Genomic DNA, 26,647 nt, shown 5'->3' on the forward strand with positions numbered 1-26,647 from the left:
ATTAGGGCTGGGAGTGTTGTTTGGAGGTCTAATGCCTTTGGGTTCCATCCCTGGTACCACAAAAAAGGGGGGCGTTGGAGAGAGAGAGGGAGGGAAGGGAGAGGGAGAGAAGAGCTCAGTCGTGGTCCTAGGGGCCAGATCAAGGATGGTGGGAGTAGGAACAGCCTCCATCCAGCTGGAACAGGCAGCAGGGCCACAGAAAGGGGTAGAGGTGTGTACAGCCCAGCCGGCCCAGGCTGCTCCCGCTTCCTGAGTGCCTGAGCCTCAGCCCTGACCTGCACCCTCCCTCTCCCCCCAGGTGGAGTCCCGTGGGACCTGGAGAGCCCTCCTGTGTGCTTGACGGTGGGACCCGGGCCCATCCGCACCCTGCTGAGCCTGGAGGACGCCGTGTGGGCCAGCTGTGGGCCTTGGGTCACGGTCCTGGATGCCACCACCTTGCAGACTCAGGTACTGGCCCTCCCTGTGGCTCACGGCCCCTGGCCCGTGGTGCTGTCTGCCTGGCTCCCGCTTGCTGAGCCTCCTGCACGCTCTGGGCTCCTAGCTGTGTCTTGGGATAGATTGGACACCGTTTGTTGGGATGAAGAGGGGTCTGAGCTGGAGATGGCCCCTGCTCCTGGGGTCTGTGCTCTGCCACCCAAGTTGTGCTTGTTGCTGCCGTGTGGTGGGGTCGTCGGGGACCTGTCTTGGGCCCAATCTCGGGGCTGGCCTCTTTGGGGGACGTGGTGGTAGAGGGTCCCCGGGTCGTGCCTTGCCCCATCGCAAGCCCCACGGTGTCTCAGACCTGGACTGAGGAGGAGGGCCTGGTGCTGGGGCTGGTCCCTTGCACGGGCTGGGCCCAGGCCTCCTGCTGACCGTCCCGCCTGTAGCCACAGCCTGCTCTGTCCTGGGTGCTGGTGAGGCTCACGAGTGGCATTTGGTCGATTTACTTGGGTTATCGATTGGTAGGAGCTGCCACCAGGCCCAGAGTGGGGCTCTGGGTATGGTTCTGGATCACACAGGCAGGTTCCCCACACATACCTGCTGTGGGGAGTCTTAACTTGCCCACCGGCATATCTTAAATGACCCAGTTATAAATTGGCTACTTGGCCGGGCGTGGTGGCGCACGCTTGTAATCCCCGCGCTTGGGAGGCTGAGACAGGAGGATCGCACGGGTTCGAAGCTAGCCTCAGCTACTTAGTGAGGCTCTCAGCAACTTAGTGAGACCCTGTTTCCAAATAAAATATAAAAAAGGTCTGGGAGTATAGCCCAGAGGTAGAAAGCCTCTGGGTTCCACCCCCAGTACCACCACCAAAAATAAATAAATAAATAAATAAATAAATAGGCTACTTGACTTCTGAGCAGGAGCACTGGGCGGACTGGGAACTGTCAGATCACAGGTGATTAGGCCTGGGTCCCAGAGCACATGATCACTTAACACCCGGGGAAACCGAGGCACGGGCAGGGCTGAGGAGCTGGGGTTGGAGTCTCTGGCGGGTGTTGTGCAGAAGCCCAGAGGTGCGTCTTCAGGGTGGTGCACAGCGGGCCGTTTTCCAGCTGCCGGTCCTCGTGTGAGCGGCCAGTTTCCAGTCGGCAGAGGAGGAAGAAGCATCCCTTGGCTCCCGGTATAAGTCAGAACCCTCCCCAGAGAAATGCCATCTGTACATGTTGTCTGTGGGGATCCGTCACATGATGGGCGCACGTGGCCACGGAGGCCGAGGAGGCCCTGGGAGCTGGGGACTCGGGGCGCTGACGTGAGGCTTGGTCTGAATAAGAAGCCCGAGAAGCAGGAGGGCCAGTGGGGTAAGTTCCAGTTCCGAGCCAGCAGGCGTGACTCCCAGAGAGCTGGTGCTTCCGTCTGACCTGGAAGGCGGCTGGAAAGCAAACAGGCAGAGAGCAAATTCTCCTTTCTTGGCCTTTTTATTTAGTTCAGGCCTTCTATGCATTCTGCAAGGCCCACTAACATCTGTGTAAGCCCACGTGTAAGGATATTCACCGTATCCAGAAACACTCTCACAGCCGCGCCCAGAATGGCATTTGGCCAACTATCTGGGCACCCCATGGCTCAGTCAAGTTGACACAGAATCAGCCCTCATGCGAGCAAGGTGGTGCTTGGGGCATGGGGCGGGGCCTGCACTTCCTGGTCACTTCCTGGTTTTTGGTCAGTGGTTCTTCCTGGGTGCTGGGGAAGGGAGGTGGGGTTCCAGCAGCCAGCTTCTTACCGGGTAATGCATGTATAAAACAGGCTGAATTTTGAACGATGATGGTCCTTCGTGGAGGAGAGAAAAGGGCTGGGGGTTAATGAGGCTCCTGTTCTGGTTGGCCCCGTCCCTTCTGGGGTCTGTTGAGCAGCAACACCCCTCTGAAGCCCGAGACATGGAACTGAGGACCCCTGAGCTCCCCGGGGCTGCTGGGCCGGGTGGGCGGCTCTGGAGAGGGGCTGGGAGACACCACAGGAAGGGAGCCCAGTCTGATGGGGGAGACCCAGCCTGCCCATGGGGGATCCCACTCTGATGGGAGACCCAGCCTGCCCCCGAGGCCCCCAGTCTGATGGGGGAGACCCAGCCTGCCCCGGGGGCCCCCAGTCTGATGGGGGAGACCCAGCCTGCCCCGGGGGCCCCCAGTCTGATGGGAGACCCAGTCCACCCTGGGGGGGTTCCATTCTAATGGGGAGACCCAGCCTGCCCCAGGAGCGTCCAGTCAGATTGTGAAAGTCAAAATCTGTTCTTGACTTGCGGGATTTGAGCCTGAGACAGGAAGAAGCCTTCAGCAGAGAGGGGGACTCAGATTTGGGGGCCCAGAGCCCCCCGCTGACCTAAGGACTCTCAGCGCGGCCAGTAGAAGTGGGGCAGAGGGGGAAGGGGGCAGCTGGGAGCCCCGGGGGGCTGTGGACCCGAGACCTGTTTCCAAGGAGGACCTCTGATGGAAGGGTCTGGAGCCCATGGAACCTAGGTCTCTTGGAGCAGAGACGTGGTGTCGGCTGTGGAGGAAGGGGACACCCAGGCCCCTGCGCAGAGCTGGTGAGGCGGGTCTCACCCCTCTCCCGGAAGCCCCGGAGCGCTTGAGAGTTTGGGGTGGGGATTATGGTTCTCATCTAAAGCAGCAGTCCCCACCTCTGTCCTGGCCTCGACCGCTGCCAGTCCCCTGAGCGCTCCATCCCCCGGGAGAGATGCTGAGATGGGAGCCCGGTTCTCCCCGGCCGGGCCGTGTGACCCTGGGCAACCACCCAACCCTCCTGGGCCCAGTTCCTTCCTCTGTAAACATGAGTCAGGATGCACGTTGAACACCCTGGTGATTATCTGCCTAACTTGAATCCTTTTTGGGGTGCATGTAGTCTATTTGGAACACCAAGCTGGTCCCTTAGGGCCAGGGCCGTGAGCAGTGCACACCCGCCATCCTCTCTTCTCCCCTGGAGGAAGGCCTTCCTCCTGCCCACAGCGTCCAGGAGCATGAGCCAGGTGGATGGAGGGAAGGGCAGGGCGGGCCCTGACCACCTCACCTGCCTCTACCCCTCACCAGCCGCAACATGGTCCTGACCCAGCCTGTGTGGCTCAGCTCCCACCCACCATCCCCAGGGCCCCAGCACAAGGCTGCGGTGATTTAAGATTAGTTCTGGACCAGATGCTCTTAAGAAAGGGATCAATACGGCCTTTCACCTGCTTTGCACACCTGGAGGGGGGGGGCAGAAGGGCGGCTGGCAGGGGAGGGGTGGCCAGGAGCCTCTGCGGCGGGACCCAGAGGGAACGCCCAGGCGGTGGCCAAGGAAATGGAGAAGTTTCTGTGCTGGGCGCCATGAGGCAGCACACCTCCGGGCCTTCACACACACAATCACACAGCGGTAACAAGTTGATCGCCATGTATATTTAATAAAGCCCTGCCTGACTGCTCGGCGTGGAGGGCGGGCGGCCCGCTCTGGAGCGGCTCCCATCGCAGCTGCTAATGACTCTCCGACCCGCTCCTGGGCAGGCAGGCCGGCTGCACGCTCGCCTCCGCGTCCCCCCAGGCCAGCCAGGCCCGGAGGAGAGGGAGACCGGCTGCCTCGCCGCCGCCTCCTCCCCTGGTCTCGCATCTGCTCGGGCTCAGCACCCGCAGGTCCCTCCTTGGCTGCCATGTCTGCAGCAGAGTGCCTCGGCTTCTGAGGAGGGCATTCCTTCCCCAATGGCCCCTGTAGGGTTCTGGAGACTGAGAGCTGGTCAGCGCCCCAGGCCAGGGCCCCAGGGATGTACAAGTTGGCTGAGGGAATGGCCGTCAAGGCCCAGGCCCACGTGGAAAGGCGCCAGGATGATGGAGTGATTCTATTTTCCTGATAGCTCGCACCCCCAGGACATCATAATAACCCACACGTATCGAGGGTTCGGTGGACTGCGCACGGGCTTAAGCACGCTACCTGTTGAACTCTCTTGATGCTCAAATGAGCCAGTGCGATAAATATTATCATTTCCATTTTACAGATGAAAATAGGAGCACAGAGAGGTTGAGTGACTTGCCCAAAGCCACATAGCCAGAAAGAGGCAGAGCCGGGACTTGAACGCAGGCTTCCTGAGTCTTAACCCGCGTGTGGGCTGCCTTTGCAGGAAGGAGGCTCAGCTCCTTTGGGCTGCCCTGGCTCCAGTTTCCTGTCCCCATCAGAGGTCACGCGGGGCATCTCCTCAGGGTTCAGGAGCCACTTTTTATTTTTCCAACAATGTGTCTTCCCTATGTTCATCTTGGCATCTCCAAGTCTCATTCGTCGGGGGCAGATGCTCCTTGGCCCCTGGGGCTAGTGGTGGGGCACATCTCTGATTCCCAGGCCCCGAGTGTTTAAGGGGCTGGAGGGAGATGTGGTCTTGCCTTTTGGGGAGATCAGAGTCCAGTGTAAGAGACCCAGGCTGCCAGCCTCAGCTGTTGCAGTGAGACCTGGACTGGGCAGGTCCAGGTCCACCAGGAACCGGGAAGGTGGGAGGCGCCCCAGGCCCAGTGGAGGAGGGACCGTGTGGAGACCTTGGCTGGAGGTCTGGGTCCCTGAGGCAGCCTGGGAGTGCGAGAAGGTATGTTAATGGCTAAAAGAGGCAGAGAAGCGGGTTCTCCAGGCAGAAGAAAGCACCCAGGGCCAAGCCCAGGCCACTTAGAGTCAAATCATGAGCCCGCCCTGCCGTACCTCACCCACCAAGTCACGGCGCACATTCTCAAGGCCTGGCCCTCTGGCTTCTCTCGACCTGGCACCCACTAGAGCAGGGTGCAGGGGGCCTCTAAGCTGGACTGTCCCCGGCCCAGGTGGCCCCGCGCACCGCCCTGACCTTGCCCGCTGTCTCTGGGTTTTACCTCGTTCAGGTCCTTGATCCCAGTGGAGGCAGAGGCAGGGCCTGTTAAATAATAATGCGGCTCACCAGGGCCTGTGTCAACACGGCATCCTCTGTGTTCATTATCCAGGGCGCCACCTTCAAAGTCTAATCCAGTCGTCGGGAGTTCATTTCAAGCGATCGCTGGAGGGAGATGCCGGCTGTGGGATGACTGTTGCATCTTAATTAAAAAAAAAAAAAACCCGACAACAAAATAAAACTGGGGGCAGATTGACAGGAGGCCGTGGCATGCGGGGTGCACTCTGCTGGGCTGCAGACCTGCTGTGACTAGGACACCGGGCCAGGCTGACCCACCTGCATGGCCTGGGGTCCCCGCCTCCAGGCTTGCAGGACAGGGACAGGTGGTGGGGACCGGGCTGGGCTGTGGACATCTCCGCACCGTGTTATCCTTGCAATGCTGCAGAGAGATCAGCGCCCGGGTTCAGATGGGAAGAGGCCAGGGAGCCAGGCCCTTTCCCTCCACGTCTGCAGCCTGCTGGGCCCTCTGTTGGCTCTGGGATGCGCTGGCCGCCGCCTCTGTTGTCCCCTCTGCCTAGAACACTGTTGTGTTAGATTCTCAGCCTTTCTGCTGCCTCTGAGAGCGGCCACCTTGACCTGCTGCCTCCCCGTCATGGCTTAACACGTCACCGGCTCTGTGGCCATACGAGCACTTTCTGAGAATATCTTCTGGATTTTATTGTCATTGCCAGCACCATTGGGACCTGCGGGCTATGAAAACAGGCCATGGGTCTCGTGTGCTCTGCTCACCAGCGTGCCCCCGGGGCCGGGCACACGTACCTCCGGCCAGTTACGGGGTGTGTGTGGCCTCGCCTTGGTCACGGTGGGACCCCCTCTAGAGGGCGGGTCCAGGGTGCTCCGGGACCCCATGACGCAGCCACGAGCTTGCTCTCTGGGTGGAAGTGTGCGGGTCTGGGCGGCGGGAGGCTTGGAGCACCCTGGGCCCGCTGCGCAGCTGTCTTACGAGGAGCCCTGTGGTCAAGGACGTGGGTTGGGGAGGCCACCCCAGAGGAAGTGGGGAGGCATCCGGCTAAAGGGCTTGTCTGTGGGGCCCTGGCGGTGGGGACTGACCCTGCCTCTGGTGGCCAGGGCCACAGGGCAGGCAGCTTGGAAGAGGTGGATGGGGTGGCTGTCACTCGAGGGCCCAGGACCCGCCTTTTTCCTGCCCTGGCACTAGCTTTGATGTGTTTCCATGACAACCCGGCTCCAGGGCCCAGCCCAGTGGGTTTGGGCCCCTCAGATGTGGGGCGTGGGTGCAAGGCCCTGCCCTGCCCCCGCAGTACCCGAGCACAGGGGCGGCACAGACGCCGGGGCCAGTGTCGGCTGCCCTGTTGTGATGGCCAGCGGGGGCAGCCCTTGTCCTCTACAGGAGCGGTCTGGACGGCCTGGACTCCTCCACGCACTCTGGTCACAGAGGGGGCTTATAATGAGATTAAGCCGCCAGCGGGGCAGGCCTGGGGGACGCGCTGTGACTTGGTCGGCGAGGACTCTCACTGGCTTCAGAGCGCGAGGCCCTTCCCAGCGCGTCCCGCCGGTGCTTCCTGGGCTCAGCAGAGGGGCGGCCGCCCGGGCTCCTGCACACTCACAGCCCTCGGTGGCCCCCGGCCCTCCTCACGTGCCTGTGCCTTCACACCCTTAATTTTTACGTTTAGCGCCCAAACTTAGTTTGCATGTATTAGCTGTTGTAAATCCATCACTGCAGAGTGCCACCGCATGAATAATGCATCGCTGGGCTGTATTAGTTTTCTGTCTCCCATCTTATTTATGACACGAAACGGGTGGGAATTCGCCAAAGTGAGATCCAGGCGCAGGGCTTCTTGGGTAATGGTATGCAAATTGGCGCGAGGGTGGAGAGATTCACGGAGTCCTGGGTGTCCGGCCGAGCCTGCAGGGCTGGGGGGTCCCGTCTTTCCACGCAGTCAGCTCCGTTCAGCGGTTCTGAACGGAGCGGTTCTGAGTTTTTTTTTCCTAAATGTGTGTGTGTTCCTTGCTATCATCCTGTTATTTTCTTCTTAAATTAAAAGTTGGCAAGGGAAATGTGAGAGATTGATTTTGTAAAGATTGTGGTGATTCCCAGAAGGCTCCAACAATAGCTAGTGCAAGAGGGTGAGCAGACGTTTTCCGGCAGCAGGAAGGACTGAGGTTAGACATTTAGAGGGACCGCCTCTCAGGAAGCTTGTGAGGAGGGGGAGGCGAGGGTGGGGATCACAGGGTCCCCGCGCTCGCTCGGGGAGCCCTGGGAGCATGGAAGAGTCAGGAAGTCAGCCAGTGGGGAGCGGCTGGGCTGGGGCACAGCCTGGGCCTGGGGCCCGCGGTTGTGAGGGGCATCAAGGGGCGTCTTCTGGGGCAGGAGACAGCTCAGGGGCAGGGCTCTGGGCTCCTCTCCTTACTGGAAGAGTGCCACCGGAAGGTTTAGGCTGATAAAAGGATTTCTTTTCTTTACTTTTTTTTTTTTTTGGTATTGGGGATTGAACTCAGGGGCATTCCATTTCTGAGCAACACCCCCAGCCCTATTTTATTTTTTATTTTGAAACTGGGTCTCTCTAAGTTGCTGAAGCTGAAGCTGGCCTCGAACACGTGATTTTCCTGTCTTAGCCTCCCAAATACTAGGGTTATAGGCATGCACCACCACACCAGCTTGTTGTTGTTGTTGTTGTTGTTGTTGTTATTATTATTATTATTATTATTATTATTATTATTATTTGTACCAAGAATTGAATTTAGGGTCATTCTACCTCTGAGCTGCACCCTGAGCTCTTTTTATCATTATTATTTAAAACATTATTTTATATTTTGCAGTACTGGGGATAGAACCCAGAGGCATTCTACCTCTGAGCTACACCCCAGCCCTATTTTTTTATTCTTTATTTTTGAAACAGGGTCTCACTGAGTTGCAAAGGGTCTCACTAAGTAGCTGAGGCTATCCGTGAACTGTGATCCTCCTGTCTCAGCCTCCCAAATACTGGGATTACAAGTGTGCACCACTACACCAGGCTATTATTATTATTATTTAAAGTTTTTGTTTTTTTGTTTTATTTTTTGGTGGTACTGGGGTTCCTGGAAATCCTTCTACCTCCAGGCTACACTCTCAGACCTATTTTATACTTTTTTAAAAATTGGAAACAGGGTCTCTTAAGCCAGCGTGGCTGGCTTCGAACCTGCATGATCCTCCTGTCTCCGTCTCCCAAGCTTAGGGATTAGAAGCGTGCGCCACCATGCCTGGCCGTTATTTTAAATTTTGAAACAGGGTCTTGCTAATTTGCTGAGGCTGGCCTGAGACCTGCCATCCTCCTGCCTCAGCCTCCCAAGTGCAGGGATTACAGGTGTGCACCATCACGCGCTGCTCAGTGTCCTGGTTTCTGAAAGAAGAAGCGGGGAGCTGTGCGCCGAGGGCGTGGGCCCCGTGTCACCTCGCTGGACGTGGGGGCAGAAGCTGGAGGAGCAACGGGGATGGGGGGAGAGGCGGCAGGCACAGTCCTGGCCCCTGGGTCAGCCTCCACTGCTGTCAGGGTCCCGGGACCCTCCACACAGCTCCCCACACCCACCCTCTGAGCCGTGCAGTGGGAGGGAGGGACAGACACCGAGGAGCAGCGTCCAGCCCTCAGGGAGCAAACAGATCCGTCAGAGCCACAGACGTGGATCCGCTGAGTCCCCAGCCGGAGCCAGAGACATGACAGGCTTCCATCCCCTGGTGGTGGAGGACCATGTGAGACCATACGATGGGTGGGGACATCTCCAGGCCCGGCAGCTGGGCCCTCTGAGGTGTTTCTTGTAGGCCTCTATGCACTGGGCTTGGATGGTGGGCAGGGCAGCTCGGGAGCTGGGCCGAGGCCCCTGGCTCTACTGCTGATTGCCTCAGTTTCCCCACGAGGATAATTGCGGCGCTTGCCCCCGACCTAAGCCACTGCACGCACATACAGCTCTCGGGGCTGTGTCCAGTGGGGGCACAGGGGGAGGGTCACTCATGGTTTTGTGGTGGTCCCGAGACTTGCTCAGGATGCCGGGATCCTCCCCCCAGTAGGCGGTGCAGCCAGATATCCAGCTGCTTCTGATTCCAACTGGCGCCGCCATCCTCTGCCCGCCGGTGCCCATGTATCTGGTAGAGATGCAGCCCACACGGCCCTCCTGTGGGACTGCAGATGATTTGTGAATGGGGGCAGCGGCGTGTTCCTTTGTACTGCCCACGGCACAAGCACAGCTGTCGAGCTGACTTCTCTCTCTCCTTTTCTTTCTTTCCCCTCTGCCACTCCCTCCTCCCCACACCAGCTTTCCCCTCTGCCTGGTCCTCTGCCTCCTGGGGCTCCTGGCTCCCCCAGCCACTTGCCCCTGGTGTTTTCCTGGCTGCTGGCTGGCAGGTTGCTGAGCGGTTGGCTGCCCTGCAGGCCTGGGAGAGAGGGACTTCTTACAATAGGTGACGAGGCCAGTACAGAGCCAGCCTGGCACAGAGGAGGTGCCCAGAGTTGGTGGTCTTGCCCATTGGAGAGGATCCCAGTGGGCCCTGAGGTCAGCCCTGCAGTGTGCTGCCCACCCAAGGAGCCCAGGAGAGGCACCATTGTGGCGGGGTAGCGGGCCAGGCTCCTGGGTGTTCAGCAAGACTGGGTGGGAGCAGATGCCCGTGTGTGTACACACACGTGTGCAGGGAAACGGGTAGATGCGATTAACATCAGACGGACCCTGGCTGTGGCCACCGGGAGCTAGGAGCTTGGATCAAGCCAGGAAACCTCAGACTTCCACCCCTCTCGGCACCCTGCCCCTCCTGGTCCCCTGGACTGGACCTGGCTCTGTCTGGGCCACATTGATTCTGATCTTTCACGAGGCTGCCGCTGTCTGCTTAGCACCCTTGCCCGGGCCAGCGTCCCTGGCTGCTGTCACCACGGGGAATCTGCGGTGCCCCCTCTGGCTGTTCGCATGCAAGGGGTGCTGAGCAGATGCTGGGTATGGGTGTGGGCTGGTGGGGCCAGGCCAGGCGTGGCACGAGTCCTCTAGCAGATCTGGGAAGCAGAGCAGAGTGGGCAGCATGGCTGCAGGCTGCCGGGATGCTTTCTGGGTCACCTGCTCAGGCTTGCCTTAGAGTCTCCTGCCAGAACAGAGCTCCCCGCACTCCTGACCCCGCTCAGCACCCCCAGGCTGCCTGCGGCCCAAAGCCAAGGCTCCCAGGCTGCCCTTGGTCTCTGTCCCACGACCTTCTCCTTCTCCTGCACCTGCTGGGTTCCCATCTCCGGCAGCATCTGTCCCGGCCCCCAGGCCTTGGTGCCACCGCCGCCTCTGGGGAACCCTCCTTCCTGCCTTCTGATTTGGCCCAATCTCACTGGCTGTGCCATCTCCCCACCTCTCCAGGAGCCTGACCACCTCCCGCCAGCTGGGGGCTTCTCTTCGGGATTCCCACCCTCCCTCTGCCGTCACCAACAAGAGTCCATGCATCTCCTTGGGCTGCACTGCGCCCCGAGCGCCAGACCAGGAGCTGGCAGGCTCTGATGCCCCGGGGTGTGCAGAGGGAGCGGGCAGGCTGGGGGAAGGGAAGAGGTGGCCACAAGCTACGAAGTGACCATGTGCCGGAGATTCAACTAGGGCCTTGCTTGGCTTTTGCCGCTTTTCTGTTTGGGTGTTAAGTATTCAGAGAAACAGTTCCGAGCCCTCCCTCACACAAGGATGCATGTTCTCTTCTCTGTCTCTGCCTGTCTCCTCTCCCTTGATGGACTGGCTGCGTGTCCTCTCCCGTGGCCTCACTTCTGGTCTCTTGTTCTGTTTGACTGTCCGCCCTCGTCTTTCCCTTGGCGGCGCTCACCCTGCACCCTGTCAGCTCTCCCCGGCTCTTCTGGCCTCCTGGGCCCCTGCAGCAGCCCCTGCCCCTTTCACAGGTGGGCAGAGACCTTGGTCACACCACTGGGTTAACAGATGGAGGTCACTGCTTCCACAAGTGTTGCAAGCAGAAACTCGTGTCATTGTTACAACCTTACGTAGTAGTTATTATTACCTTCCTCTTCAAGTTGGAGAAATAGAGGCAGGAAGTGGAAGAGTGGTGACCTAGACCTGACATCCAGGCCACGGCACCACTGCCTCCCCTGAGCAGTCAACAGGTAACAAGACAACCCCGAGGCCGCAGTGCAGCGCGCAGCCGTTGAGCCACGCAGACCCCGGCTCAGCTCCGCCACTTCCTGCGTAGGTCAGTCCCCGCTGGGCGTTGGCACATTTCAAAATGGATAACTAAGGGGCAGTTTAGGTCTGGCTATCAGTCTTGGAGTTGGCCGGGATGTCTGTCCCTCTACCCCTTGGGGGCTCCCACAGTGGCCCTGGGCTAGGAGCATCCGGCCCCCAGAGAAGCCCTGTCAGCTGGTGGTGACCTGACACCCACCTTGCAGAGGAGCGGCCTGAGGCCCAGGTATGGTGACCAGCTTGCTGGCGGGAGGGGAGGGGCGAATGCCACCTCCTCAGACTCCCCAAGGGGGCAGATCTGCTTCCGGCTCACTGACCCTTGACCTTGAGGGGTCACCAAAGGCAGGACTGTAATGACATTACACGGAGCCTGCAGAAAGGCGTCCATCTGTGGCTTGAGTTTGGACATTGGTGTCCCGTGATCCAGGCACCCAGAGCTACACCTGGGCAAACTGAGACCAGTTGGGCAGCCTGGGCTCGAGCCTGGCTCTCCACCTTTTCCCAGCAGCGTGGCTTTGCAGGTGTCAGGTAGCTTCCGCACTCGCCCTCAGCTGTGATGGTAAAGAATAAGGTTGTGTTGGTAAGAATAAGGCAGGTATAGTACTTGGGAGGCCGAGACAGGAGGATCGCAGGCTTTGAGGCCAGCACACAGCAACTTAGCAAGGTCCTGTTTCACCATGAAAAAATAAAAGGGGCTGAGGGTGTAGCTCAGAGGTAGAATGCTCCTGTACCTAAATCCCCAGTACCTTAAAAAAAAAAAAAAAGAAAATGAAAAGTGAAAACTGAAAAGAAGAGGTTTATGCTAAATGTATTTTATGCCGGCCCCTCAGTACACCCGGGGTGCTCCGGCTTGTAGCGTGGCCTGACTCCTGGCTCAGCCCCCAGCCCAGCCTCTTGCTGGCTGAGAGACCCCACACCAGCTGGTCCTTGAAGCTCCCGGTCCTCCCTATTAGATGAGGATGGAATGGCGGCGCCTGCCCCTTGCGTGTGGTGAGGTGCAGACCAGCGCTTGGTGAGCGTTTCCAGGGCAGGATCCCTGTCCAGGCCTCTGGGGCCATCTCACTGGTGGTGACCCAGCAGGGAACGGTGCTGAGAGCCTGTAAGGCAGCGCTCACTGCTGGGCCTGGGGGTTTCCTCTATGTGGGCTGGGGTCCACAGGGGAGACTCAGGCTCTGCTCTGTCCTCGCCTGGCCCCCTTCCCTCTCCCTCCAGAACAGTTCTGGACAGTGAAGCTTTTTTTTTTTTTTTTTTGGTGGTACTGGGGTTCCTGGAAACCCTTCTACCTCTGGGCTATACTCCCAGACACCTATTTTTTATATTTTTATTTGGAAACAGGGACTCTTAAGCCAGAAAGGCTGGCTTTGAACCTGCGTGACCCTCCTGTCTCCGCCTCCCAAGCGCGGGGGATTACAAGTGTGCGCCACCACCCGGCTGGAGAGTGAAGCATTTTGCACGAGGTGCCCAGCCCAGCTTCAGCAGGTTCGAGCGCCGTCGGTGCCCAGGAAGTAGAAGCCCTGCCACCCTGCTGCCCTTCTCCGGATGGCTTGTGGCTCCTGAGTCTGGGGCTCCGGCTCCTCCGGGCTCCTCCCGGCTCCTTGGCATCATCTCGGCTGTAATGACTTTGAGTGCTGAGCTACTCCCCCTGGGGATTTATGGAAGTCGCACGCAGAAGCGTCACCTGGAGGCACATAAATATTGCAGGCCGGGAGGCCGGGCTGTGTCAGCACTCCTTGGAGGAGGGTCCCTCACCTGGAACCGCGGTGTGGGCGCCTGGAGCAGGGTGGCTGATGGGCTGCAGGGCTGGGCGCCGAGGTGGGAGCTGGACGCCTGCGTCATCTCACAGCCCCACATGCCAGCATGTTCCGCACCCCTGAGTCCTTGACACCCCCTGTCAGGCAGGTCCTCAGCGTCCCTGTCTATACAAGGGAGAGGGGACTGAGTTACTCAGGAGAGGAGAGGAGCTGTGAGCTGGAGCCCCGAGAAGAGCTGGGCCCACCCTTGGCTGCCAACCTTTTTATTGATATGTTTTATTTTTTATAATAATTTTGTCTTTTGTCCCACAAGTTTCTTTTTTTTTTTTTTTTGGTGGTACTGGGGTTCCTGGAAGCCCTTCTACCTCCGGGCTACACTCCCAGACCTATTTTTACACTTTTATTTGGAAACAGGGTCTCATAAGCCAGCGCGCTGGCTTCGAACCTGAGCGATCCTCCTGTCTCTGCCTCCCAAGCGCGGGGATTACAAGTGTGCGCCACCACACCCTGCGTCCCACAAATTTTTATTCTGAAGAATTTCTAATCTTAAGAAAGTTGAAAGAGTAACACAACAGACACACATGTATCCTTTACCTAGTTAAGCCCACTGTTAACATGTTGCTATAACCCATCACTACCCCTGGCCAAATTATAGACACAGCCCACTTTTTCTTGAGATGGGGTCTCACTAAGTTGCCCGGGCCAGCCTCCAACTTGTGACCCTTCCACTTCAGCCTCCCAAGTAGCTGGGATCTTTTTTGTGTGCGTGTGTGGTGTTGGGGATTGAATTCAGGAGCATTCTACCCCTGAGCTACACCCCTAGCCCTATTTTATTCTTTATTTGGAAACAGCGTCTCCCTAAGATGCTGAGGGCCTCATTAAGTTGCCGAAGCTGGCTGAGAGTCTGCACTCCTCCTGTCTCAGCCTCCCAAGTACTGGGATTATAATCATGCACCACACCCAGCTTAGTCTTTTTTTTTGGGGGGGGGTACTGGGTCATTCTACCCAGGGGCATTCTACCTTCGGTCTACACCCCCAGCCCTGTTTTTTTTTTTTTTTTTATTCTTCATTTTGAAACAGGGCCTCACTGAGTTGCAAAGGACTTCTCTAAGTAGCTGAGGCTGTTTGTGAACTGCGATCTTCCTGTCTCAGCCTCCCAAATGCTGGGATTACAAGTGTGCGCCACCACGCCCCACTAGTCTTTCTTTATCTGGAATAATCCCTTTGCCTGCCCCTTCCTTCCTTCCTCCCTCCCTCCCTCCCTCCCTTCCTTCCATGATACTGACTTTTTTTGAGAAGCCTGAGCCAGGATCTTATGAACAATCCTGTGGGTCAGAGCACGTGGCTGGGTCTTGTCTGGGGAAGCCGTGCACCCCTGGCGCTCATTTGGGCTTTTCCTTGCGAGCCTAAGGTGGAACTGCCAGGTGTCCCCATGGCAAAGGTGCTGGTTTCCCTTTGCAATCACCCAGGCCCGTGCAGGTGACTTTTGGAGTGTGTGTGCATAGCCGCCCATCAGGAAACCTCCTCCCAGGGTTTTAGCGTCCACCGAAGGCCCGAGGTGAGGGCGGGTTCACAGTTGTCTCATTCTGCCATCCCTCCACATTCACCAGCTGAGCTTCCCCTCTCCTGGGGTCTGCACGGCTCTTCCCTCTATCAGCAAGACACGTGACCAGATTCTTTTTAAAACTCAGTGTGCGCTAACCTCGGCCCACTGTCGTACTGGAATCCAGGCTGATCATGGCTACTTCTGATACTCACATTGTCTTGAATTTGGCCCGCGGGGCCCCTTCGTGCTGGCTCCTGGGACCTCTGGGCACGTCCCCGTTCTCCTTCAAGCACTTTCTTGATTTCCGGCATGGTGAGAAGTCTAGGGTCTGCTTTTGGCTCTGCCCCAACCAGCCATTGCCCCGGGATGCCCGGGCCGACCCCTCTGTGGGGAAAGGGGCGTTCAAATCGAGACGGGCAGTGTGCGCTGCCGCGGGGGTCGCGTAGCCCCAGGTCCTTGCGGGGGGCAGAACCTGGGGAAACTCAGGTTCACACTGGTACCTGCGGTTTGGCTCCAAGAGGCTGGACCCGAGTCGTCGCACACTTGTCTCTCCTCTGAATTTTCATAGCACCAGTGTATCCCAGTCACATTGTGTGAATCACACCCGCCCTGGGTGGGGCCGAGCAGGGCTTGATAGACTGGCGGAGTCCCTGATCAGTGAATTGCCGACTTACTTCTGGGTAAGCGGACACCTCGACACCTCGACACCTCGTTTGGAAAAGAAACCAGTCATTTGGCTGGTCTGCACCGCGCCCTGAGGGCAGCGAGGGCTGTCTTCAGCCCAACGTGCCAGGCTCGGCTCCCTCTGGGCCTGTGATGCTGGCGTGTCCCTCTGTTTCCCCTGCTCCAGGGGCTCAGCGAGGACTCCCAGGCTTGAGGAGGGGTCCCGGGTCTGGACAGCTGTCCGGGGCCCGGCGCTCACCGAGGTGCGAGGGCCGGAGCCCCAGCGGCTTCGCTGTTCTTCCCGCCTTCCCCGTCCACTGCACCCCTTCGGGTTGGCAGGTTTGCACAGGCCTGCGGAGCTCCTTGGGCCTAGAGACAGCCTTATTTTGCCTCTGGAGAAAGAAATGCGTCTGAAAGCTGCTGCCGACTTCTCTTTTAATTAACTTATGTTGCAGCAGGGCGGCCGGCTGTGGACCTGGGTGCAGCGTGCCGCAGCCCAGGCTACTCGGTTTCGGTGCATTTGGTTTTGTCCAGGGCAGGAAATGTTTCTGACCTTTCAGTAAGCGTCGGGCAGAAGCTGGTGGCGCGCAGGCGCCTCTCCGGGTGTGTGCATGTTTGTACAAGCACCTACGAGGATGGGCACGCTGTGCGTTGGGAGGTTACTTAGTCGAGGCATGCCCAGCCTCCCTTCCCTGCCGCTGCCGCCCTGCCAGGCTGTGGGCTGCAAAGATGGGTGATGGGCAGGAGAGATGGATTCCCGTGCCCCTCCTATGCTACACGGACAGGACCCTATTTTAGAGGCCGAGAGGAGGCTCAGCCTCCCCCAGAAGTCAGACTCCATGGCTCCTTCACCCGGGCCTCCACTCGGTGCAGGGGTGGCTAAGAAAAGAGGAACAACTCTCCCTCAGGAGCCTGCGCCCTAATCGGAGGCAGGAGACGCTCCTGCCCTGGTGGGGCCCGTGTCCTCCCCTGGTGGGTGGGGTGCCCAGTGGAGATCACACAGCCGCCTCAGGTGAACTGTCGGAGGGAGTCCGTCTTCTGCCTTCTTGACCCTGGCCGGGAGCACTGTGCAGGGAGTCCGCCTGAGCAGCCTGGGATCTGGGGCGACGAGGGCACTCTGCCTCCCCAGGCGGGCCTCAGCATCCCTCTGCTCCAGCCCTGCGGCTCCTTGCGCTGCTCGGCTCAGCCGTCAGAGGCTGGTCGCGACGTGCAGCCGCGGTGGATGCTTTCCAGTCTCGCTCTCCTGGGTCTCCTGGGCCAGACCTCTCCCCGCTCAGCTGTCAGACCTCACTCCTTAAAAAGTAAACCTGACCATGCCACCTACTAGCTCAGGCCCCTGCAGCGCATCAACAGAATCTACACACTCCGCTGGGGTCCCTAGGTGGCCCGGCACAGTCCCGGCCCTGCCCACCTCTGCTGCCTTCATCCCCACCACTAGGATCTGCACATGGGGCCTCGGTTATCATGCCCGCCACAGGGCCTTTGCACCTCCAGTGCCCCCTGCCTAGAATGCTCTCCTCCCTGCTCCCGATCATCTCGGGGCTGTTGCCTTCCTGTTTTTAAAGCCCGCCCTCCCTGAGAGACCTTCCCTGACCACCCATTCTTAGTGGCTTTCAGTATTTTTCTGTCCAGTGGTTCTCACTATTGGAAGCAATCTTTGTTTCAGGGGTCTTCTGCACTGGGGATGTTCCCTCCCTGCAAGCAGGCCCCACCATCGACTTGCCTGTCACTACAGTTTCAGCACTTATATCCATGTGCTGGGCACATAGTCGGGACCCGCTGAGTGAATTGAGGCTCTCCAAGGCACTGGGTCTGTGGCAAGGTCTCCTTTCCCAAGTCCCCTCATGACGACTTCTATCTACAAATGGGGAAACCAAGGCACAGGCCTGGGAAGCTTGGGGAAGTGAAATTTAATAGCAGGGCTGATTCCAAGTAAGCGTTCCCTCCAACATATCCTGTAGCCTCAGGCTTCTACCCAGCACACACTCTTTGTGGAAACTTGGAAAAAAGAGGCAGCCAGCTGACTCCGCTCTGGATATTACACCCTGCAGGTCTCTTCCCCGTCTCCCTTCCCCAGCTTGGATGCTCGGCCTTTGTCTGTTTGTTGGAGGGTTTTGTGTGTGTGTTTTTAATACACTTGCTGCTCTCGGACCCCCTTTCTTGGGTGTGCGTCTCACAGTTAAGCGTGATTTTCGGTGGAGATAGGGCGGGTTCTAGGAGAGCGGTCGCGCCCATCCCCAGTGGCTGGACACTTAGGTTGTTTCTAGTTTGTAATGCTTGAGTTGCCGGCACCTGAGTAACAATCAGGTGTCATCGATGAATTCAAGCTTCCATCCATCCATCCATCCATCCATCCATGACCAGCCGTGCCTGAGCCTTGTTCCCTTGCCGCACGGAGACCTGAGGGGCCGTGTGTCCACCTGGAGTGCCCTGTGGGAGCCGAGTGGAGCCGCAGAATGGGACGGGCACCCCCTGCTGGACAGCAGGAGGAGTTGTTCCGAAGGACAACCCAGTGTGTCAGGGTTGAGGCTGGAGCCCGGGATGGTGTCACCCTGCAGACACTGTCAGAGGTTGGCGGCGGCGGCAGCGGGTGCCTGTCACACAGGCTACAGGGCAGAGGTTGGCCGGGCGCGTCCGAGCCTCAGCCAGGCCCGGGCTTTGCTTGGCCTGGAACACCTGGTGCCTGTGCGGAAGGGGCCTCGAGTGCCCAGTTAGGGAACAGCGGGTGGGAGGCCTGACCATTTTTATCTTCTCTTAGAAAAAGAAAAAGGCTCCGTTCATTCAAAATCAAAATTATACATGTGCCTGTAAGAAAAAAATAGCGTGGAGCGGTTTATCCTGAAAGGTCTTCCCCTCCCCACCCTGGTCCTGCTTCCTGGAAGAAAGACTTTTCTCCTGCCCTGCCTTCAACCCCTGACTCTCTCCTCCCAAATCTCTTTCTCTGCTGCCTCTTGGCCTCTCAGTTTGGGGACCTTATCTGTGGAGCCTGGCCATGGAAGATGGGGACCCGGCTCACACGCCCGCCTCCCTTCTCTGGCAGTTCTCTGGGGTTGCTGTTGCCACGTTTAATAATCGACAGGAATGGCTCCTTCTTCCACTGACGGCCAGCTCTGTCTTTCCCTGATATTAAGTTGGGGACCAGAAAGCGGTCCCTGTGTGTGCCGGAGTCGAGTCCTCTGTGCTGGTGGCACGGAGCCGAGCGTGCACCTCTCTCTGCCTCTCCTCCAGGCTGCCTCTCGGTAGCTTAGTGTCAGCCATGTTAGCAACATTTGCACCAGGGGAATCGGCAGACACTGCGTTCTGGGCTTCCCGGCCCTGTGCTGGCCGTCTATGGCTTCCTCCCGGCCCTGACTGGTTCCGGTGGAGCCGGGTTAGCTTGCGCTCCTGAGGAGTGTGGGAATCTCAGGCGTGGGGACCCGGGAGGGGGTCTCGTAGGAGCCCGCAGCCCCCCACCCCCCAAGCCCTCAAGCCCTGACAGCCTCCCTCTGTGAACAGCAAAGCTTCGAGGCGCACCAGGACGAGGCGGTGAGCGTGACGCACATGGTGAAGGCGGGCAGCGGTGTCTGGATGGCCTTCTCCTCCGGCTCCTCCATCCGCCTCTTCCACACGGAGACCCTGGAACATCTGCAGGAGATCAACATCGCCACCAGGACCACCTTCCTCCTGCCAGGTGAGGCCGCTTGGGCTGAGCGGGCGCGGGCCAGGGGCTGGCGCTCGTGGGGCGTCTCCAGGCAGAGAACGGTGCTTCTTGGGAGGCCTGTGTCCTTGACCCTCCATCAGCCTTTGCTGAGCCTTGAAAACTGGGCTCTGAGCCAGGCCTGGTGGTGCACACCTGCAGTCTCAGTTCTTGGGAGGCTGAGATAGGCTCACAGGTTTGAGGTCAGCCTCAGCAACTTGGAGAGACTCTGTATAATAATAATAATAATAATAATAATAATAATAATAATAATAGCCAGTGTGGTGGTGCATGCTTGTAAACCCAGTACTTGGGAGGCTGAGACAGGAGGATCACAGGTTTGAGGCCAGCCTCAACTACTTAGTGAGATCTTCTGCAACTTAGTAAAACTCTGTTTCAAATGAAAGAATAAAAAATAGGGCTGGAGGTGTCACTCAGAGGTAGAATGGCCCTGGGTTCCATCCTCAGTACTTCTAAATAAGTAAACATTTAATTAATTAATTAAACATTTAAAAAAATAAAAAAGGGCTGGGGGTAGTTTAGAGTAAAATGCTTCTGGGTTTCATTCTTCCGACAAAAAAGAAAGAAAGAGGGAGGGAGGGGGAGAGGGAGAGGGAGAGAGAGAGAGAGAGAGAGAGAGAGAGAGAGAGAGAGAGAGAGAGAGAGAGAAAAGAAATAAAAGAAGGAAAAAGCTCGGCTCCGAGGGCAGGCAGCGCCACGGGGCTGGGTCTCGCACGCAGGCCTGTCCTTGCAGCCCCTCTTGCTGTCTCTGTGTGCCCCTGGCCACCGTGTCCCGCCTGGGGCGGGCTGTGGACGGGCTGTTGGGAGGCGGCCTCCAGGCCTAGCAGACTCTCCCAAGTCAGAAGCTTCTAGAAAGAGGACAAACTGGCCAGGAGCGTCAGACATGCGTCCTGCCCCGCTGCTCGCTGGGGTTGACTCCAGGCCCAGTCCTGCCCCAGGGAGCTCACCCTGAGGTCCCCGCAGGCTGAGTCGGGCAAGGGAGGAGGGCAAAGGAGGAGGCCAGACGGCAGGTGTCCCTGTTGTCTGCGGCCCTGGGGTTCGCCCCAGGCCGTACCTGGCGCCCCCTCGTGGCTGGTACTTCCTCCTTCCACGCTGTCAGAGCTGTCAGAGCTCAGCAAAGACCCTTGCCACCCCCCCCCCCCCGGCCTCGGCTCCAGCCCCTTACCATCGCTGCCTGAGATGCGGGGCAGACACAGCCCTCACCCTGCTGGCTTGGGAGCCACCGACAGCCCTGGCTCTCCTTGGTCCCCTCCTGGGTGCAGCGTCCCCCCGACCACCTGACCCGGGCTGCTTGGGAGGGCACAGTGGCTCTGTCCTGTCCATCAGCTAGGAGAGCAAAAGGGTCAGGGGTCAGGGATCAGGACACAGCCTGGGGTCATCAGTGGGCAGGGGTCAGGGGTCAGGACACAGCCTGGGGTCATCAGTGGGCGGGGGCTGCTCCGAGCTGCTGTGTGCTGAGCCGGGGGCTGATCTTCCTGGGCTCTGGGCTGGCCAAGGGCAGGCACAGGAGCCAGTTCTTAGGGGCCTGGGCGGCCTCTTCCCTCTCCCCCCACAGAGGGCAGGTCCCTAACTCCAGCCAGGGGACCCAGGAATCTCCCCCACAGCTGCTTCCTGTGGCCATCAGATCCACCCTTACGTCTGGGTGACGCTGAGTGAGGCCCCGGGCTTCGTGGGGAGGGAGGGTCTCAATTCCCCGCAACCCCATGGGCTGTGGACTGTTCACATGTCCCAGGTCCGCTCCGCGGGCGTAGCTGAGCCTCCATGGCCAGCCGCGGCCCCCAGCCTCGTGCTCTGGACTCAGAGTTGCACCGTGGGTACGTGGGTACGGGGGAGAGCAGGCCTCCCACCGCATGGCTTTGAGTAAGCCCCTGCCTCTCCTGGAGCCCCTGGTCCCTCTGGGCCTGGGCCTGGTGGGTGTAGGGAGGGAGCCTTCTCTACCCTTTCCTGGGAGGAGCAGCCTGGCCGCCTCTTCCTCCCCTCCCCTTCCCTTTCCCTCCTTTTCTCCTCCCTTCCCTCACTCCTTCCTTCTTTCCCTCCCCCTCCTTTGGTTTCGTGGTATTTCCTGGAGTTAGAAATCAGTTTCAACCATTATACAAATTTCATTCAACAACCATAAACATTTCTCTGAATCACAAAAATAGTTTCACATTTATTCTGATAGCTAAATTGTTTCAAGAAAATGAAACAACAGGGGGAAAAAAAAAAGGGTAGTCTTACCGGGCCTTTAAAAGTCTCCAGAATCTTATCTTGTGGGGCCGAAGGAGGCTCAGAGAGAGAGTGGGGTCTATCTGGTGGTGGGAGGCAGAGTCAGTGGAGAGACTCCTGAGAAGCCATGACAGGGGCTAGCCTCCCTGCGGGCTCCCCCTGCAGGTCGTGGTTGGTCTTTGCAGCCCCCCTTTAAGGAAGAAGGGACATCTGGATTAGTGTGATTGTTTAGGGCCCAGGGAGTGGACCCAGAGCTGAGGCCTCTGCCTGCCTGAGCCCCGCTGCTGGTAGAGCCAGCGAGGCAGGAGACCGGTCCCTGCTTCCCACAGGCTCACTGTGCGGCTGTGGGCAGTCGCGCCCTCTTTCTAGGCCTCAGTTTACCCCAAGTGTACAGTGAAGGGCCAAGATCCGAGTTCGAGATCTTGTGTCAGCCTGTGTCGGGCAGCCAAGGGCTTGGGGTCATTATTCCTACCGGCGTCCTGGCTCTGCCACCGTCCAGCGGTGACCAGGGGCGACAGAGAGCGCCTACAAACTCAGTCCCCATCGCGCCGGGCAGGTGCGAGCCCCACCTAGGAGAGGCCAGGACTGCACCCCACCGTCCCTGGTGTCTCAGTCCACGATGGCGAGGCCCAGTGTCACCCTCCTCCTCCTCATCTTTACAGCATCACCGTCTCCCCTCACATGAGCTCCTCAGCGGGGTGGGGTCCTGAGCCACCCTGCTGCCCCTCCAGGTTGCTGTCCAGCCTCGTACACCAACCAGCTCCATCAGAGCCAGCTGGATTTGACTTTTAGAGCTGAGCCCCCGGGCACTGAGGGTGAACACTGAGTCCCTAGGGGTGAGATTCCATCCTAGTCCTGGCCATTTATGAAGAAATATCGGGGATGCTGGGCCTGGGGCCCCATCAGGTCCACCTGGGACTCCTCAGAGCCGAGAGCGGCTCCTGAACCCCAGCTTGGGTCGGAGCTGCCCCCCGCCAGGGCGCTGGGGACCAGAGGGCGAGGGTGGCATCGGTCTAACCCACGTTGGGCCCTCAGACAAGAAAAAGGCAGGATTCTTAAATTCTTTATTAGAGATATTTCAAACAGGCTTTTAAGTATTTTCCCCCACACCACCAAATGAAATAATTGCATAATTAGTAATAAATTTGTTCCTTTTCTAAGTGTAGATTTTTTTAGGGCGTGTTAAAAATTGATCACGCTCCCTTCCCCCGACCCTTCCTCCCTTCCTTCCACTGGAATCCCCAACTGGTATTAATGCATTTTTTAACCTAAATTCCCTCCTCCTTTTAACTAGACAGGTCATTAATAAAATGTTCTCCGAGAGCCTGAGCTTTTTAAAGTTGTATATCTCCAGATAGATGGCTCGGGTGCACTGAACGCTGCCGCATTAAGTCTCGTGATAAAATATTTATCCACCATTAGAATTTTTTTCCCTCTCGGACTGTTTGTGAAGAGTCTTTCTCCTTCCTCCAGGCGGCGGGGAAGGGAAGGGCCCATGATGAGGTCTGCGGATGAAGCCATTTCTCAACTTGCCATCTCTGGGGCTCCTCTCCCTCCTTCTTTTTATTTGTTGGGGGTGGGGGGGGGACACGGCCTCCCTGGGAAGCGTCTCCTGCCATCCCCAGGCCCTGGGAGCTGCGGAGAGGAAGGCGAGGCCCTCACCACTGTCCCCTTTCTTGGCCTTATTATTCTCGTCGGTTTATGTCTCTGCTGAAGCTCATCGTACGATGCCAGAGCCTAGGACCTTTTAACAACCATCAACACGGGCTGAGCAGGATGGTACATGTCTATAATCCTAGTTACTCAGGAGCCAGAGACAGGAGGATTGCAGGTCAGAGACCAGCATGCACTTAACGCGACCCTGACTCAAAAATAAAGAGTCAAAAGGGCACGGGTTGGAGGACGGCCTCAGCAATTTTGCAAGATCCTCAGTGACCTATCAAGATCTTTTTTCAAAATAATAAATAAAGCTGGGCATTTTGGGACACGCTTGTAATCCCAGCATTTGGGAGGCTGAGACAGGAGGATCGCGGTTCACAGTCAGCCTCAGCTACTCATTGAGGCCCTTTGCAACTCAGTGAGACCCTGTTTTAAAACAAAGAATAAAAAACTGGGCTGAGCTGGGCATAGTGGCGCACCCTTGTAATCCCCGTGCTTGGGAGGCGGAGACAGGAGGATCGGGCAAGCCAGCCTTTGTGGCTTAGGAGACCCTGTTTAAAAAAAAAAAAAAAAAAAAATATATATATATATATATATATATATATATATATATATATATATGGAGAGAGAGAGAGAGAGAGAGAGAGAGAGAGAGAGAGAGAGAGAGAGAGAGAGAGAGATATCTGGGAGTGTAGCCCGGAGGTAGAAGCTTCTGCTCAGAAGCAGAAGACCCTTGGGTTCCATCCCCACCCAGTACCAGAAAAAAATAATAAATAAAATAGGGCTAGGGACATAGGGACATAGCTTGAAGGTAGAATGCTTCTGGCATCAATCTTCACTACCAAAGAAAAACAAACCAAACCCCCCCCCCAAAAAAAAAAAACAACGTGAATTCTCATCAGCGAGGTGTCCATGCTGTTGGAGCCAAGGGCCTGTAGGGTGCGCTGTGCCCTTGTGACAAGAAGTGCCCACCTCCGAGCTGGAAGAGGGGCACAGAAGACTGACAACACCCGCTTTCCCTGGATTTAGACACCCGCCCCTTCCGGTCTTCCCTGCGTTAGCGGCCCGGCGCGCTGGCTGTGACCTGGGTACGGCCGCCCTCGGCCAGCCCATTGTGCTGGGTAGCACAGCCACTGTGCATTGGGAGCCCACGAGGCCAGGCCGTGCCCTGTGGTGCCGCCCTGTACCCCTTCAGGGCAGCCCCACTTCACACAGGAAGAAACCAAGGCTCAGCGTGGGGTCCAGGGCCAGGCTCTGCACCCGTGGGCCACAGAGAGGTGCCAGGCCCTGCGGCTCCTTTCTCCCTGGGGCGCCAGGGGGCGCTGCTCACGCCAGCCTCTCTCTGTAGGCCAGAAACACCTGTGTGTGACCAGCCTCCTGATCTGCCAGGGTCTGCTCTGGGTGGGCACCGACCAGGGAGTCATAGTGCTGCTGCCTGTACCCCGGCTGGAAGGCATCCCCAAGATCACAGGTCAGCCCAGGGGACGCGGGGTGGGGCGGGGCAGGCCGGAAGGTTTACGCTTCCTTTTGGCATGGGGGTGGGGTCCTCTCATGGCGGCACAGAGGCCAGGGTGTGCGGTCATCCCACTCCTGTCTTCTTTCTGAGTCTCGGTTTTCCAGTCTGGCAAGTGGGTACGCTGGTGCCTCCCGGCCGGTTGGCTGAGAACTGGTTGAGATGCGAGGCTGATGGCAGAGGCCCCACGGGGAGGAGGCGAAGCCGGCCCTGGGCGCGGGCCAGCCCTTGAGGCCCTCTGCTAAGCGTCCTTCCAGATCCCAGGCGCCCTGTCTCTGCGCTTTCTGGCTTTGTTCTACTAAGGGAGTTCAGGGAAGGGGGTTCAGGGAGGGCTGTCCCTGGCCCAGGCCTGGGACGCAGGGATGAGGGAGCAGGGGGCTGCCCTTACTCTAGAGGGGCTCACAGGACAGTGACGGCCCAGGTGGCTGCACCGTGACAAGGGTGCTCTGGGGACCAAGGGGCACAGAGGTGGGCGGTCAGCCCCCGTGGGGGGAGTCAGGAGGGTATTGCCCTGTGGGGCTTGAGCTGGGCTTCAGAGGAGGGGAGCCCAGGAGATGGGAAAGGCTTTCCACGCAGAGACTACAGCCCGGGCAGATTCTTGGTCAGAGAATATCACATTCTCTGTAACCTCACCCCTGTTCTGCTCTCCCAAAGAAAGCGGCCCTGGAGCAGGAGATAGCGAGGCCCATGGGCCACTGGGGAGGTGCCAACATGGATCGCAGCTATCCCTCCTCTCCCCAAACACAACCCACCCAGAAGCTTCTCCAGGAGACATGGGTGCCTCCCTTCATCCTCTGGGCCTTCGGGCCTAACCTCTTCCCACAGGGAAAGGCATGGTGTCCCTCAACGGTCACTGCGGGTCTGTGGCCTTCCTGGCTGTGGCTACGAGCATCTTGGCTCCCGACATCCTCCGGAGCGACCAGGAGGAAGCAGAGGTGCCGCGGGCCAAGGACGACAAGCCAGACGGCGAGGCCCAGGAGCCGGTGCCCACGGCTGAGAGCCACGTGGGCCGCGAGCTGACCCGCAAGAAGGGTATCCTCCTGCAGTACCGCCTGCGATCCACGGCCCACCTCCCGGGGCCCCTGCTCTCCATGCGGGAGCCGGCGCCCGCAGACGGCTCGGCCCTGGAGCACAGCGAGGAAGACGGCTCCATCTACGAGATGGCGGACGACCCTGACGTGTGGGTGCGCAGCCGGCCCTGCGCCCGCGACGCCCACCGCAAGGAGATCTGCTCCGTGGCCATCATCTCCGGCGGGCAGGGCTACCGCAACTTTGGCAGTGCCCCGGGCGGCAGCGGAAGACCAGCCCCGTGTGGGGAGACAGACAGCACACTCCTAATATGGCAGGTGCCCTTGACACTATAGCCTTGTGCCTCCTGCGGATGCGCCCCCCCATCAGCCTGTCGGCAGCCACTCGGGGTCCCCCAGCCTCAGCGGGGGTCGCTCCCGGCCCACCCGGGGCCCCAGGAAACATGGGGTGGAATTTCCCTCTCCAGGGACCTGCACCGGATGTGCCATGGGCCTGGATTCTCCAGTAACTGCTTTAGCAGAACAGAACAACTTTTTTTTTTTCTTTTTTAAGAAAAAAATGTTTTTTCCAGATTTCAGAGTGTTTGGAGAAGGGTTTTAGGGTCTGGGGAGAGGGAGGACCTGTCTGGAAGAAATGGCCTTCTTTTGAAAAGCAAAAAACACATAACCTCATAGCTGCCTGGCAAGCCCAGTGCCACTCCTTGGTGCAAGCCGGGCTCCGGGCCAGCTGCGTGCCGCACGCTCCAGGAAGGGTGTACGCGTGCGTGCGCGAACGTGTGAGTGCGTGGGCTGGGGTGCGGATATATATAAATACGTCTATACGGTGTATATTATCTGTGTATAAATACAGTCTGTACATATCGGAGCTCTGGGAGAGGCTGGAATAAAAGGCGAGAGGGACGTCACCACTTGGATCGAGGGTTTTTTTGAGTTCTGCTGGGGAAGGAGGAGCAGAGACGACGGCTGCTGTAGAGAGGACACGGGGTGGGGGTCCCCGAGCTGTCTTGGTCTCAGCTGGACGGGTTGAGGTCAGGCCCAAGGCTGGAGCCCACCCAGGAATAGGGTGTAGAACTGCACTGAGACAGTCAGCTGTAGCCACACATGGCTAGGTAATTCCCAA

The 26,647-nt window shown here is 58.4% G+C and overlaps 1 protein-coding gene across 6 annotated transcripts in view; it reads left to right on the forward strand.

The window, feature by feature from the left end:
• Positions 1-25,863, forward strand: part of ARHGEF10L (Rho guanine nucleotide exchange factor 10 like) — a gene marked incomplete at both ends in the record, with an annotated part of 102,852 nt that extends 76,989 nt beyond the window's left edge. For all 6 annotated transcript variants that reach the window (XM_080691103.1, XM_080691100.1, XM_080691101.1 and 3 more), the window contains 4 exons: positions 299-447; positions 18,921-19,095; positions 24,335-24,457; positions 25,325-25,863. In XM_080691103.1, the coding sequence (XP_080547229.1) occupies positions 299-447; positions 18,921-19,095; positions 24,335-24,457; positions 25,325-25,863 (986 nt within the window). The remainder of the gene's footprint in view (positions 1-298; positions 448-18,920; positions 19,096-24,334; positions 24,458-25,324) is intronic.
• Positions 25,864-26,647: the final 784 nt, after the last annotated feature.

The sequence above is a fragment of the Muscardinus avellanarius genome (genome assembly GCF_963383645.1).
Source record: "Muscardinus avellanarius genome assembly, chromosome: 3".
Lineage (NCBI taxonomy): Eukaryota > Metazoa > Chordata > Mammalia > Rodentia > Gliridae > Muscardinus > Muscardinus avellanarius.